At 54.0% G+C, this 16,160-nt stretch overlaps 1 protein-coding gene across 1 annotated transcript in view; it reads right to left on the bottom strand.

Moving 5' to 3' along the window:
• Positions 1-16,160, bottom strand: part of abhd16a (abhydrolase domain containing 16A, phospholipase) — a 47,003-nt gene that overhangs the window by 18,523 nt on the left and 12,320 nt on the right. The window contains exons 4-9 of the mRNA XM_060850323.1: positions 13,930-14,016; positions 13,217-13,302; positions 3,137-3,210; positions 2,174-2,302; positions 1,366-1,480; positions 481-582 (exon numbers count right to left, since the gene is read on the bottom strand). Of these exons, the coding sequence (XP_060706306.1) occupies positions 481-582; positions 1,366-1,480; positions 2,174-2,302; positions 3,137-3,210; positions 13,217-13,302; positions 13,930-14,016 (593 nt within the window). The remainder of the gene's footprint in view (positions 1-480; positions 583-1,365; positions 1,481-2,173; positions 2,303-3,136; positions 3,211-13,216; positions 13,303-13,929; positions 14,017-16,160) is intronic.

Below are 16,160 nucleotides of genomic sequence, written 5' to 3'. Positions count from 1 at the left end.
CATCCCCCCTCCACACATATACACCCCCTTACTCACTCTCTCACACCCCCTCCACACACACACACACACACCCTCACTCACTCTCACACACCTCCCCTCACACACACACACCCTCACTCTCAGACACACACACACACACCCTCACTCTCTCTCACACACACACCCTCACTCTCGCACACCCATACAGACAACTCTCTCACTCTCACACACACACACACACACCCTCCCACACACACACACCCACCCACCTCCCCTCACACTCACCACCCCCTCCCCCCCTCACACCCACCCACCCCGTCTCACACTCACCACCCCCTCCCCCCCCCTCACACCCACCCACCCACCCCGTCTCTCACACACCACCCCCTACCCCCCCTCACACCCACCCACCCACCCCATCTCACACTCACCACCCCCTCCCCCCCTTACACAGACATCCCCCCACCCCCACCCCCTGTGTAACAGTGACTCTAGCCTTACCAGCTTTTTGCCCCGGTCGGTCTCCGTTGCCCGTCGGTCCACAAACACCGTATCGATCTGGTTCCCGTCACAGGCAACCAGCTTGGCACGTTTCCCTCGGTACTGTGGAAGGCACACACACGCACACACACACACACACACACAAGAAACAGAGTACACCCGTCACCCCTGACACCACATGGAGAGATCAGACAGCCCACTGACATACAGCAAGCTCCCTCAAACAGCAGATCGGTTCCTGCTTTCACTTATTTCACCAACAACCTGTTCGGAGTTTTTATTATACACTTCCGAAGCGGGTGGGACGTGAACCCAGGACACCTGGTCCGGGGTAGTGACACTACCACTGCTCCACAAGGCAGCCCCACTGACGCCAGCAATGCAGCCCACCCGCCCGCGCTTACCTCAGCACTGACGCCAGCAATGCAGCCCACCCGCCCGCGCTTACCTCAGCACTGACACCAGCAATGCAGCCCACCCGCCCGCGCTTACCTCAGCACTGACACCAGCAATGCAGCCCACCCGCCCGCGCTTACCTCAGCACTGACACCAGCAATGCAGCCCACCCGCCGCGCTTACCTCAGCACTCACACCAGCAATGCAGCCCACCCGCCGCGCTTACCTCAGCACTCACACCAGCAATGCAGCCCACCCGCCCGGGCTTACCTCAGCACTCACACCAGCAATGCAGCCCACCCGCCCGCGCTTACCTCAGCACTGACACCAGCAATGCAGCCCACCCGCCCGCGCTTACCTCAGCACTGACGCCAGCAATGCAGCCCACCCACCGCGCTTACCTCAGCACTGACACCAGCAATGCAGCCCACCCGCCCGCGCTTACCTCAGCACTGACGCCAGCAATGCAGCCCACCCGCCCGCGCTTACCTCCTCCATCAGACGGGCCTGTCCCTGTAGCAGCATTGGCATGATGGCTTTCTGCAGCAGAGAGACCGAGCCCGGGTACAACATACGGCGACCAAAGGAGTGCGCCATTAAATAGCTGCAAAACAGAGAGGCAGGCAGTTCACAGGGGCTGCTCTGGGCACTGAGCCAGTCTCCAGCTGAATATACCAGGTCAGGATAGGGAAGGCCAACACCACGATGTGTACGCGTGCACAGACATACACACATACAGACAGCATGTATACAGACTCACACACTTAGACACATGTGCACGCTCACACTCATGCATGATCACAGACGCGCATATACAGAGACGTGCACGATCACAGACACGTGTATACAAGAGACACGCACGACTAGACACGCACGTATACAGAGGCGCGCATCCAGACGCGTGCGCATGCTCACAGACACACAAGCACATATATGTACGCAGACACGCGTGCAAGCATACAGACACATGCACACAAATACAGACACTTATCCACGCACACGCATAGACACGTGCACATAGACACATGCACGCACATAGACACACAAGCGCAGGTATACAGACGTATGCACACATACACAGGTACACACACACGTGCACGCACCTATGCAGACGCAAACGCACACGTTTATGCATATGGGCCCATGCACTTGTGTGCAGACACGCGTGCACACATACAGACACATACATATAGATACACACACACAGAAACACGCACATGTACACATATCCAGACATGCTTGGGAGCAGTGTGGGCCAGACGGCTGACCCACTGCGGTGGCAGTGTGAGGAGCTTACCCGATAACCTGGCAGGGCAGGCTGAGGATCTGAGTGAACAGGTTGGACCCAGTCGTCCCTCTGGATTTCACCTCAGGCTTCAACAGAGGAACTCCCACCTTTCTCTGCTTCTCTGATCGATGGTCCTTCCTGGCACAGGAAGAAAGGGAGAGCTCAGTGGGGACCACACCATGCCGGACAGTGGATTACCGAGGTGTGTCGGGCCGGGCCAGTACAGACAGCAGGAGGAGGCCGCTGCTTGGCAATCCATTGCATTCATTCCTCTGATACGGAGTCTTGGAAAGGCCATTGCCCCCAACACCATCCTGGCTGGAGTTCTGAAGATCCATGTCCTGGAACGAAATGCAGCCCTTCCCAAACCGTTCCAGTCCAGCTCTAACATCAGCATCGACCCACTGTGTGGAAAACTGCCCAGAGAGCAGGACAAATCCAACCCAGCCAATTCCTGCTCTATCAATCTACTCCTGGCCCAAATCCTGGAATTCCCTCCCTAAGGGACATTGTGGGTCTACCCACAGCACATGGACTGCAGCGGTTCAAGGAGGCAGGTCACCCCCACCTTCTCAAGGAGGGGGGGAGGGGGCAACTAGGGACAGGGGCAGGAAATGCAGCTCACCCTCACCTTCTCAAGGGGGGGCAACTAGGGACAGGGGCAGTAAATGCAGCTCACCCCCACCTTCCCAAGGGGAGGGCAACTAGGGATAGGGCAGGAAATGCAGCTCGAGACCACCATCTCAAAGGGGGCAACTAGTGACAGGGGCAGTAAATGGGAAGGTGGGCGTGAGCTGCAAAGGGGGGCAACCAGGGATGGGGTAATAAAGGCTGGACCCAGTCAGTGATGTTTACCGTCAATGGGTTGAACAGGAATAATCACATCACAGCTCGAAGGGTCTCTGCCCACAAACAGCCCCGAGTGTAGAAAGACACTTTGGGGCAGCGCGGGGAGATGTTTCTGACACTTACTGGCTGCTGACCTCGTCCCATCGGAAGTCTTCAGGCCAATGGCTGAAGTCAAAGCTGTAATGTGCCAGTTTCTTCTGCAGAGACACAAAAAGGAACAAGGAGGTCACAGCCACCTGACCCGACACAGCAGGCGCACACACCCACACACACACGCGCATCTGCCCACACAACCACACACCCACACACACACGCGCATCTGCCCGCACAACCACACACCCACACACGCACGTCTGTGCGCACACACACACACGCGCGCGCGTCTGCCCGCACACACACACACGCGCGCGCGCCTGCCCGCACACCCACACACGCGCGCGCGCCTGCCCGCACACCCACACACGCGCGCGCGCCTGCCCGCACACCCACACACGCGCGCGCGCCTGCCCGCACACCCACACGCACGCGCATCTGCCCGCACACCCACACATACGCGGCGCGCCTACCCGCACACCCACACGCACGCGCGCGCGCCTGCCCGCACACCCACACGCACGCGCGCGCGCCTGCCCGCACACCCACACGCGCGCGCCTGCCCGCACACGCACGCGCCTGCCCGCACACCCACACGCGCGCGCGCGCGCCTGCCCGCACACCCACACGCGCGCGCGCGCCTGCCCGCACACCCACACGCGCGCGCGCGTCTGCCCGCACACCCACACGCACGTCTGCCCGCACGCGCGTCTGCCCGCACACCCACACGCAGGCGCGCGCGTCTGCCCGCACACCCACACGCAGGCGCGCGCGCCTGCCCGCACACCCACACACACACGCGTCTGCCCGCACACCCACACACACACGCGTCTGCCCGCACACCCACACGCGTCTGCCCGCACACCCACACGCGTCTGCCCACACACCCATCTGCCCACACACCCACACACGCGTCTGCCCACACACCCACACACGCGTCTGCCCACACACCCACACACGCGTCTGCCCACACACCCACACACGCGTCTGCCCACACACCCCCACGCGCGTCTGCCCACACACCCACGCGCGTCTGCCCACACACCCACGCGCGTCTGCCCACACACCCACGCGCGTCTGCCCACACACCCACGCGCGTCTGCCCACACACCCACGCGCGTCTGCCCACACACCCACGCGCGTCTGCCCACACACCCACGCGCGTCTGCCCACACACCCACGCGCGTCTGCCCACACACCCACGCGCGTCTGCCCACACACCCACGCGCGTCTGCCCACACACCCACGCGCGTCTGCCCACACACCCACGCGCGTCTGCCCACACACCCACGCGTCTGCCCACACACCCACATGCGCACACACTCACGCGCCTGCCCGTGCACCCACACACACACGCGCTTGCCTGCCCGCACTCCCACACGCACGCGCGCCTGCCCGCACACCCACACGCACGCGCGCGTCTGCCCGCACACCCACACGCACGCGCGCGTCTGCCCGCACACCCACACGCACGTCTGCCCGCACGCGCGTCTGCCCGCACACCCACACGCAGGCGCGTCTGCCCGCACACCCACACGCACGCGCGCGCGCCTGCCCGCACACCCACGCATCTGCCCGCACACCCACACACACACGCATCTGCCCGCACACCCACACGCGTCTGCCCACACACCCACACGCGTCTGCCCACACACCCACACACGCGTCTGCCCGCACACCCACACGCGTCTGCCCACACACCCACACGCGTCTGCCCACTCACCCATCTGCCCACACACCCACACGCGCGTCTGCCCACACACCCACGCGCGTCTGCCCACACACCCACGCGCGTCTGCCCACACACCCACGCGCGTCTGCCCACACACCCACGCGCGTCTGCCCACACACCCACGCGCGTCTGCCCACACACCCACGCGCGTCTGCCCACACACCCACGCGCGTCTGCCCACACACCCACGCGCGTCTGCCCACACACCCACGCGCGTCTGCCCACACACCCACGCGCGTCTGCCCACACACCCACGCGCGTCTGCCCACACACCCACGCGTCTGCCCACACACCCACATGCGCACACACTCACGCGCCTGCCCGTGCACCCACACACACACGCGCTTGCCTGCCCACACTCCCACACACGCGCGCACACTTGCGCGCTTGCCCACACACATGCGCGTGCACACACGACCACACACACACACACGCACACCCATGCCCACACACTCGCGCACGCCCACACACATCCACGCCCATATGCCCAAGCCAACACACCCACGCGCCCAAGCCCCCACACCCATGTGCCCGCGCGCACCCACACACACACACACCCATGCGCCCACGTGCATGCACACACAGAGCTGGACGCAAGCCAACACCAGAAATCTCCAGTTTCCTCAACCTACAGAAGGGCACGGGACCATGGGAACTGATGGAAGCCACTCAGTCCCTCCCGCTCATATCCCATCCCGGTCTGGCCATGACACACTTTCACATCTTAAACGAGCCCCATTCAACAGCTCAGTTTGCCTTTCACCCCAATGAGCACTGAACCCACACAGCCTGTGCTCCACTTACCCCGCTCGTTACCAAAGGTACTCTGAAACAAAATCCCAGCACTTTCCAATCCCTGCAGGAGCGTCAAACCAGACTCGAAACATTACCCCTGTATCGCCCCTCTACACCAGCTGCCTGACATGGACTCATACAGCACAGAAACAGACCCTTTGGTCCAACCCATCCACCATCCCAATCTGACCTAGTCCCATCTGCCAGCACCCGGCCCATATCCCTCCAAACCCTTCCTATCCATATACCCATCCAAATGCCTCTTAAATGTTGTAATTGTATCAGCCTCCACCACATCCTCTGGCAGCTCATTCCATACACGTACCACCCTCTATGTGAAAAAGTTACCCCTTAGGTCCCTTTTAAATCTTTCCCCTCTCACCCTAAACCTATGCCCTCTAGTTCTGGACTCCCCATTCCTGAGGAAAAGATTTCAGCAATTCACCCTCTCCATGCCCCTCATGGTTTTATAAACCTCGATAAGGTCACCCCTCAGCCTCCGACGCTCCAGGGAAAACAGCCCCAGCCTGTTCAGCCTCTCCCTGTAGCTCAGACCCTCACAGATCCGAGTTCCTCCACCAATTTCTGCACGTATTCTTAGATTTCCAGCATTCGTAACATTTTGCTTTAATTATTGCAAACAAAGGGTTGATCAGATTGATTCTAGGGATGAGAGAATGGTACCACTGGGTTAGATTGTCTGGAATGGGTCAAAGCTCTCTAAAGTTTACAAGGACATAGTGTTAAATTAAATTCTTTGGGGGTGGGGGGAGGGAGCCGAGGCTGAGGGGTAAACTCCCACCCCTCCATGATGCCAGGAGGAGGGAGTCACGGTCTTATGGAAATTTCTGACTCGGAATGTGGCTAACCTTTGGGATTTTCCTCCACATGACAGTTACAGAACGAAGACACCGAAGGCCAAGATGTTTTTTTAAAATTCTTCGCCAGTCCCTAACTGCCCCTAGGACTGAGCGGTTTGCTAGAACCAGTTCAGAGGAGCAGGGAGGGGTTAACCACGTTGCTGTGATGGAGTGGAGTTACATGTGGGCCAGACCGGGCAAGTACGGCAGACTTCCAGGAGGTGGTTGGTGAACCGGGTCAGGTTTTTACAAGAATCTACAGTGATCACACAGCTGCCATCAGGGATGACGATGACAATGACAGAGTGGCACTATCGCTGGAGGATTAATCCAGTGAGGCAGGTAACGCTCAGGGGACCCAGGTTCAAATCCCACCACAGCAGATGGTGCAACCTGAGGTCATTCTGAACTTGAATACAGTAAAAAAAATGAAGTGTCCAACGATGACCAGAAATCAAATGTCACAAAAACCCATCCGGTTCACTACAGGGAAGGACACTGCCATCCTTACCTGGTCTGGCCTACATGTGACTCCAGACCCACAGCAATGGGGGTGACTCTCAATTACCCTCTGAGGAGTGTGTGCTGGCCTGACCACTGATGCTCACTGTTATGAAGTTGAAGGGGTGTACTGTACCTTTGAGAGAGACTGAAAGCTGGCAAGGACCTGTCATGTGACTGACTCGCAGTAACAGAGTGTGCTGGAAAATGGAATGATGTAACATTTTGCCGTAAGCTAGATATCTCAGCTGTTTTCACAGCAGTTCAAATGCAATCAATTTAAATTATGCCCCAAGATACTAAAATCCAATTGAATTTGAATGTTGCTGTTTTGACAACATCGAACAGATGAGACGATCCGATGTTTGGGATATATAAAAGCATGCATTTTGGACAGTTAGCCAGAAAGAACATCAACTGCCCTTGAAAGACAACTATTCACCACACTCACTGTCAAAGGTACCCTTTTACATGTGAAACATCTCTGCAGCAGAAGACTGCAGACGACCCAGGGAGATCAGCAGTCAGAGGGAGATCGACACCAGAGGTGACAGCCACTGTCTGGCTTTGAAAATTAAGTGGTTGTAAATTTAACAGGGATGCTATTGGATCGGGACGTTGTTGCAGAGTCAGAGGTAGATAACAAACCTTGAAGGGAAAGGCAGCTTAGTGTTGTAAGTAGTTATTGTTTAATGTTCACTTCTAGCGTTAAAGAATAAAATGGATATTTTTGTTAAGTAGTGGAATTTGGGTAATTTTCTGTCCCTCCTCCTTTAAAGGTTACGAGGCGAGGTGAACGTTTCTGTGGGTTTGGTTTAATGAGCAGAGGGCTGTCCGCTGTGTTTTCACACCCCATCCCCCGAGTTAATTTTAAAATACGTCCTTCACAGGGTGGAAGAGCCCTTTTCCCAACTGTCAGCCTGACAGCAGGACTATGCTGTCAAATCACCATCCACTCATACAGCACAGACACAGACCCTTCGGCCCAACCAGTCCATGCCATCCTTAATCCCAAACTAAACTAGTCCCACCTGCCTGCTCCTGGCCCATATCCCTCTCAGTGTACTGATCCAAATGTCTTTTAAACTTTGTAGATAGAAGGTTTGTAGGGAACGAACGAGACTCGCGGTTGGTGTGCTACCTCCCAGATGCCAGGGTCCGTGGTGTCTCGGATCGTATCTTTGGGGTCCTGAAGGGAGAGGGTGACCAGCCTCAAGTCGTGGTCCATGTAGGTACCAACGACATGAGTAGAAAGAGGGATAGGGATGGAAGGCAGGATTTCAGGGAGCTAGGGTGGAAGCTGAGAGCTAGAACAGAGTTGTTATCTCTGGATTGCTACCCATGCCATGTGATAGCGAGGCAAGGAATAGGGAGAGATATCAGCTAAACACATGGCTGTAAGGATGGGTGCAGGAGGAAGGGTTTCAGGTTTTTGAATAATTAGGGCTCATTCTAGGGAAGGTGGGACCTGTACAAACAGGACGGCCTTCACTTGAACCAGAGAGGTACTAATATCCTGGGTGGGAAATTTGTTGGTGCTGTTCGGGTGGGTTTAAACTAGCTCAGCAAGGGGATGGAAACCGGAGATGCAGCTGCAGTGCACAGGAGGATGAGAGTAAGGGAGGACAGATATAGGATTTCAGGGTCACAGGAATGTGCTGGCAGACAGCGAAGTGGTTTGAAGTGTGTCTGCTTCAACGCCAGAGTATCTGAAATAAGGCAGGTGAGCTTCCAGCATGGCTAGGTACCTGGGACTTCGATGTTGTGGCCATTTCAGAGACATGGATAGAGCAGGGTGAGGAATGGATATTGCCGATTCCAGGGTTTAGATCTTTCCTGAAAAACAGGCAATACATTAAAGGGGGGGGGTTGGCCTTGTTAGTCAAAGATAGTATAACGGTGGCTGACAGAACTTTTGATGAGGACTCGTCTACTGAGGTAGAAACAAAAGGGGAGAGGTCACACTGCTTGGAGTTTTTTTATAGGCCTCCGCAGAGTTCCAGGGAGGTGGAACAGAGGATTAGCAACATTATTCTGGGTAGGAGTGAAAGGAACAGGGTGTTCATTATGGGGGACTTTAACTTCCCCAACATTGATTGGAAAGGTTATAGCCTAGTATGTCGGATGGATCAGCTTTTTGTCCAATGTGTACAGGAGGATTTCCTGACACAGTATGTCGAAAGGCAGACAAGAGGGGAGGCCACACTGGTTCTGGTGCTTGGTAATGAACCAGGCCAGGTGTTTGATTTAGTTGTACGTGAGCACTTTGGAGAGAGTGACCATCATTCAGTTATGTTTAGCTTAGCGATGGAAAGGGATCAGTATTTGCCACAGGTCAAGAGTTATCGATGGGGAAGGGCAATTATAATGCGATTAGGCAAGAATTAGGATGCATAGAATGGGGTAGCAAAATGCACGGAATGCAGACAATGGAAATGTGGAGCTTGTTAAAGGAACAAATATTACGTGTCTTTGATAGGTATGTCCCTGTCAGGCAGGGAGGAAGTGATAAAGTAAGGGAACCGTGGCTTACTACAGAAATTGCATCTCTTGTTAAACAGAAGAAGGAGGCTTATGTGTTGATAAGGCAAGATGGTTCAGATGAGGCACTGGAGAGTTACAGATCAGCTAGGAAGGATTTAGAGAGAGTTAAGAGCAAAGAGAGGACACAAGCAGTCTTTAGCAAATAGAATAAAGGAAAACCCTAAAGCTTTCTACAGGTATGTGAGGAATAAAAGAATGACGAGGGTAGTCAAAGACAGAAGTAGGAAGTTGAGTGTGGACCCTGTGGAGAATGGAGAGGTGCTAAACGAACATTTCTCATCGGTTTTCACTCAGGAAAAGGAGAATATTGTAGAGGAGAAAAATGAGATATGAGATATTAGACTAGAAAAGATTGAGGTTAGTTACGCACAGGTGTTAACGATTCTAGAAGGAGTGAAAGTAGACAAGTCCCCTGGGCCAGATGGGATTTATTCGAGGATTCTCTGGGAAGCTAGGGAGGAGATAGCAGAGCCTTTGGCTTTGATATTTGAGTCGTCGTTGTCTACAGGTTTAGTACCAGAGGACTGGAGGATTGCAAATGTTGTGTCCTTGTTCAAGAGGGGCAGCAGAGATGACCCAAATAATTATGGACCAGTGAGCCTTAGTTCTGATGGAGGAAAGGTTTCGGAAATGATTATAAGAGATAAGATTTATAATCGTCTAGCAAGCAACAGTTTGATTTCAGATAGTCAACATGGTTTCGTCAAGGGTAGGAGAAAGTGAGGACTGCCAATGCTGGAGATCAGAGCTGAAAATGTGTTGCTGGAAAAGTGCAGCAGGTCAGGCAGTATCCAAGGAGCAGGAAAATCGATGTTTCGGGCATAAGCCCTTCTTCAGGAATGAAGAGAGTGTGCCAGGCAGGCTAAGATAAAAGGTAGGAAGGAGGGACTTGGGGGAGGGGCATTGGAAATGCGATAGGTGGAAGGAGGTTAAGGTGAAGGTGATAGGCCGGAGTGGGGTGGGGGCGGAGAGGTCAGGAACAAGATTGCTGGTTAGGAAGGTGGTGCTGAGTTCGAGGGTTGGGACTGAGACAAGGTGGGGGGGGTTGTGGGGGGCGGGGAGGGGAAATGAGGAAACTGGAGAAATCTGAGTTCATCCCTTGTGGTTGGAGGGTTCCCAGGGGGAAGATGAGGCGCTCTTCCTCCAGCCGTCGTGTTGCTATGGTCTGGCGATGGAGGAGTCCAAGGACCTGCATGTCCTTGGTGGAGTGGGAGGGGGAGTTGAAGTGTTGAGTCACGGAGTGGTTGGGTTAGTTGGTCCGGGTGTCCCAGAGGTGTTCTCTGAAACGTTCCACAAGTAGGTGGCCTGTCTCCCCAATATAGAGGAGGCCACATCGGCCTCGTCAAGGGTAGGTCGTGTCTCACAAACCTCATGGAGTATTTTGAGAAGGTGACCAAGCTTGTAGATGAGGGTAGGGCAGTTGACATGGTAAACTTGGACTTCAGAGCTGAAAATGTGTTGCTAGAAAAGTGCAGCAGGTCAGGCAAGAAGGGCTTATGCCCGAAACGTCGAATCTCCTGTTCCTTGGATGCTGCCTGACCTGCTGCGCTTTTCCAGCAACACATTTTCAGCTCTGATCTCCAGCATCTGCAGACCTCACTTTCTCCTCAAAGATTTATCCTTGGACTTCAGTAAAGCCTTTGATAAGGTTCCACATGGTAGGCTGTTGGAGAAAATGCAGAGGCATGGGATTGGGAGTGATTTAGCAGTTTGGAACTGCTAAATTAGATTAGAAACTGGCTTTCTGAAAGAAGCCAGCGAGTGGTGGTTGATGGAAAATATTCAGCCTGGAGTCCAGTCACTAGTGGTGTTCCACAAGGATGTGTTTTGGGACCACTGCTGTTTGTCATTTTTATAAATGACTTAGACACAGACATCGGTGGATGGATTAGAAAATTTGCAGATGACACTAAAGTCGGTGGAATAGTGGACAGTGTGGAAGGATGTTACAGGTTGCAGGGGGACTTGGATAAACTGCAGAATTAGGCTGTGAGGTGGCAAATGGAGTCCAATGCAGCTAAATGTGAGGTGATGCACTTTGGGAAGAATAACAGGAAGGCAGAATATTAGGACAATGGAAAGATTCTTGGTAGTGTGGATGTGCAGAGGGATCTTGGAGTCCATGTACATAGATCCCTGAAAGTTGCCATCCAGGTGGATAGTGCTGTTAAGAAGGCATACGGTGTGTTAGGTTTCACTGGTAGAGGGATTGAGTTCCTGAGCGTCAATATCATGCTACAGCTGTACAAAACACTAGTGCGGCCACACTTGGAATATTGTGTACAGTTCTGGTTGCCTTATTTCAGGAAGGATCTGGAAGCATTGGAAAAGGTGCAGAGGAGATTTACCAGGATGTTGCCTGGTCTGGAGGGAGGGTCTTCTGAGGAAAGGCTGAGAGACTTGGGTCTGTTCTCATTGGAGAGAAGAGGCTAAGGGGGGATTTGATAGAGATATACAAGATGATCAGAGGATTAGATAGGGTAGATAGTGAGTGTCTTTTTCCTGGGATGATGATGTCAGTGTGTACAAGGGGGCATAACTACAAATTGGGGGATGATAGATTTAAGACAGATGTCAGAGGCAGGTTCTTTACTCAGAGAGTGGTAAGGGTGTGGAATGCCACACCTGCTAATGTAGTCAACTCAGCCACATTAGGGAGATTTAAACAATCCTTGAATAAGCACATGGATGACTTTGGGATAGTGTAGGGGGATAAGCTGAGAATAGTTCATAGGTCAGCACAACATCGAGGGCAGAAGGCCTGTTCTGAGCTGGATTGTTCTATGTTCTATAGACGGCACGGTGGCACAGTGGTTAGCGCTGCTGTCTCACAGCGCCAGAGACCCAGGTTCAATTCCTGCCTCGGGCAACTGACTGTGTGGAGTTTGCACGTTCTCCCCGTGTCTGCGTGGGTTTCCTCCGGGTGCTCCGGTTTCCTCCCACAGTCCAAAGATGTGCAGGCCAGGTGAATTGGCCATGCTAAATTGCCCACAGTGTTAGGTGAAGGGGTAAATGTAGTGGAATGGGTCTGGCTGGGTTGCTCTTCGGAGGGTCGGTATGGACTTGTTGGGCCGAAGGGCCTGTTTCCACACTGTACGTCATCATCATGATCTATGTTCCATAACCGTACCCACATCCACCACTTCGTCAGGAAGTTCATTCCACACACAAGCCGCTCTGTGCAATAAAGATTGCCCCGCATGTCTTTTATTTAATCTCTCTCCTTAAAAATGGGCTCTCTCATCTTGAAATCCTCCATCCTAGGGGATAGACACCTACCATTAACACTCTCTGTGCCCCTCATGATTTTATAAACCTCGATTAGGTCGCCTCTCAACTGCCTACACTCCAGTGAGGAAAGCCCCAGCCTATTTTGTTTAGCTCCCAGCCTCCATTCCCAGCAACATCCTGGTGAAACCGTTCTGAACCCTCTCCGTGTTAATAATATTCTCCCTGTATCAGGGCGGCCAGAACTGGAGAAGTACTCCAGAACAGGCCTCACTGACGTGCTGTACAATGTCAACGTGACATCCCAACTCTTGCACTCGAAGGTTTGAGTGATGGGGGCAAGCGTGCTTAACCCCCGCCACACCCTGTGTCAGCAGGGATGAAAACCAGGGCCTGCTGCAGAGGGGGGAGTGGGGATTTCTGTACTCACGGGGTCAGCCAGCAGGTTACCTTGTTCTCTGCTGTGTTGTTTCGTTTGGTTTCCTCCAAGATGCTGATAAACTGCACATACTCAGGATTGGCCCAGCGACCCACACCTCGGCAGCAAGGGGAAAATAAACAACCGAACGTTAGAACCGCAACCTCAGATTTATCCAGAGCTCGCCAACAGTGCAACATGTTAACGTCACATCCACCAGCCGAGGCTGGGTTATGGGAAACATTCACCGAGAATCCCATTATCCACTGGATCTGGGCGTACGCCTTGGGCGCTTTGGAAATTAAGCAGGACTAGCTCTACTGGGGAAAATGTGTCCATCTGTAAATGACATCAGCAGCTCGGCTGGAATCCCTGAGGCTACGGGACTTGGAGAGGAAGGAGGCGGGACCTGGTGAGTGGGAGCAATAATCCACACACGGACTTGCCCAGCATCAGCCTCTCTTTCTCTTTCCTCTGAAAACACTCGCATCAAACCGAGAAAGATTCGAAAAGCCACTGGCAGACCACATCTCTGCTCGCGAAGGGATCCTCGAAATCAAAGGCCACTGGGGAACGGACAGGATGGGAATCCCAGCAGCTTCTGGCCAGGACTTTAGCTGCACGTCAACATCCTCAGGCCAGCACTGGCCAGTAAGTGAACGGGACCAACCCCCACTGCAAGAGGACGGGCATCCTGTGGCCGAGGGGAATGCACCAGAGTGAAAGCGAACAGAAACTGTCCTACCTCGGAGGCAGACCACCCCGGTCAGGACCAGCAGGAGGACACTTGCGTATGACGTCGCTGGGAGAATCTTCGACATGACAATGTAACCTAAACAAACAAGAGCAGAGAGACGGCAGCATTTTCAGACTGTGCCTGGGTCCAAGGCAATCCCCAACACACACACGCACACAATAAACAGCATACTGAGTCCATTCGGCCCAGAGGGCAATGCCAACCTTGAATCTCCTCCTATTCCATCGGAGTTTTCTGACCATGGATCTACCATCTGGTTTTCTCCCTGAGGAGCAGGAGCAAGTCATTCAGGCCCCACTCGACAACCTAGCAGCTCCGACTGCGGTGACAACTACTGAAACCTGACACTGCAGATAGAGGGCATTCCGCCCATCGAGTCTACACTAACCCTCTGAAGTGCATCCCACCCTATCCCTGTGACTGCATTTCCCATGGCCAATCCACCCTAACCTGCACATCCCTGGGCACTATGGGACAACTTCCCATGGCCAATCCACCCTAACCTGCACATCCCTGGGCACTATGGGACAATTTCCCAAGGCCAATTCACCCTAACCTGCACATCCCTGGGCACTATGGGACAATTTCCCATGGCCAATCCACCCTAACCTGCACATCCCTGGGCACTATGGGACAATTTCCCATGGCCAATCCACCCTAACCTGCACATCCCTGGGCACTATGGGACAATTTCCCAAGGCCAATCCACCCTAACCTGCACATCCCTGGACACTATGGGACAATTTCCCATGACCAACCCACCCTAACCTACACATCCCTGGGCACTATGGGACAATATCCCATGGCCAATCTACCCTAACCTGCACATCCCTGGGCACTATGGGACAATTTCCCATGACCAATCCACCCTAACCTACACATCCCTGGGCACTATGGGACGATATCCCATGGCCAATCCACCCTAACCTGCACATCCCTGGGCACTATGGGACAGTATCCCATGGCCAATCCACCCTAACCTGCACATCTTTGGACTGTGGGAGGAAACTGGAGCACCCAGAGGAAACTCGCGCAGACACGGGGAGAATGCGCAAACTCCACACAGACAGACACCTAAGGATGGAATCAAACGTGGGACCCTGGCGCCGTGAGGCAGCAGTGCTAACTACTGAGCCACCGTGCTGCCCAGGAAAGGAAATCTCCCATCTGACCCAGTCTGGTCTACATGTGACTCCAGAGTCCACAGCAGTGACCAGCCTTCCCAGGTAACAAAAGCAAGCACCATCTTCTAAACAACCCCTCACTTCGACCTTCTGTGGGGGGCAGTTGGGGATGGGGCCACAAGGCTGTCAGTACAGCAGCAGGTTTGTAGGAGGGGTGCGACTGGCCATCCCTAACTGCCCTCCTACTCCGAGTGCTCAGTGTTGGTGCGTCTGGCTACGGGGAACTCCCAGACTGGCCCTGTATTTACCCATCTGCCTGCTGGCTTCACAGAGAGAGATGCAGCCATGATACTTGTCCCCGGCTCGAGGGGAGGGGGTGGGGGAAAACAGAACCCGAGTTAGGGACAGGTCATTCAGGTGACACGAGGTTTCCACACTCAGAGGCTGCTGACTCAGCCTTCTCGCTGTGCTGCCAGTGTTTCAGATAGCAAGGGATACGGAGATCAGACAGAAAGGTAACAATCAGAACAGGTTTAACGGGCCCAATGGCCTGTTCCCGTTCCCTTCAGCTCCTGGCGTGTGGAAGCCAGCACGGTTTCAGTGTGACCAATGTTTCACATGTGTGCTGTCCTTCAAATGGTCACAAAAACGTCATTCCCCAGCAAATTGAAGATGAAGTTTTGATGGTATGGATTTCAGCTTAGTTCAGAAACACAGCGAGACACTGTGACTGGAACCCAGCCCGGGTGGGGGGCAGGGGGGTGGGGAGATGGGGAAAGAGGAGGAGAGAGAGGTGTGTTGGAAGGGCAACAGTATGTGACTGAACACTGCTTTCCAAAGAGTTGGATAAATGTGGGGGGTATTGCATTTTAGTACAACAAATAAGGGTTGGGTTTACACAATTAATGTAGGGCAGTGGCTAGTGTTGTAGAACAGAGGCACCTAGAGGTGCAGGGACATAATTCTCTAACGTTTGTGTCACATTCAGACAGGCTGGTTAAAGAGGTGTTTAACATGCTTGCGTTCATTGCTCAGACGTTTTGAGTATCGGGGTTGGGGGCGTCACATTGTGGTTGGACAGGACTTTGGCGAGGC

The sequence above is a fragment of the Hemiscyllium ocellatum genome, chromosome 35, assembly GCF_020745735.1.
Source record: "Hemiscyllium ocellatum isolate sHemOce1 chromosome 35, sHemOce1.pat.X.cur, whole genome shotgun sequence".
NCBI classification, from domain to species: Eukaryota; Metazoa; Chordata; class Chondrichthyes; order Orectolobiformes; family Hemiscylliidae; genus Hemiscyllium; species Hemiscyllium ocellatum.
The sequence above is the reverse complement of the archived record's forward strand: the minus strand, read 5'-3'. Positions and strand labels throughout refer to the sequence as shown.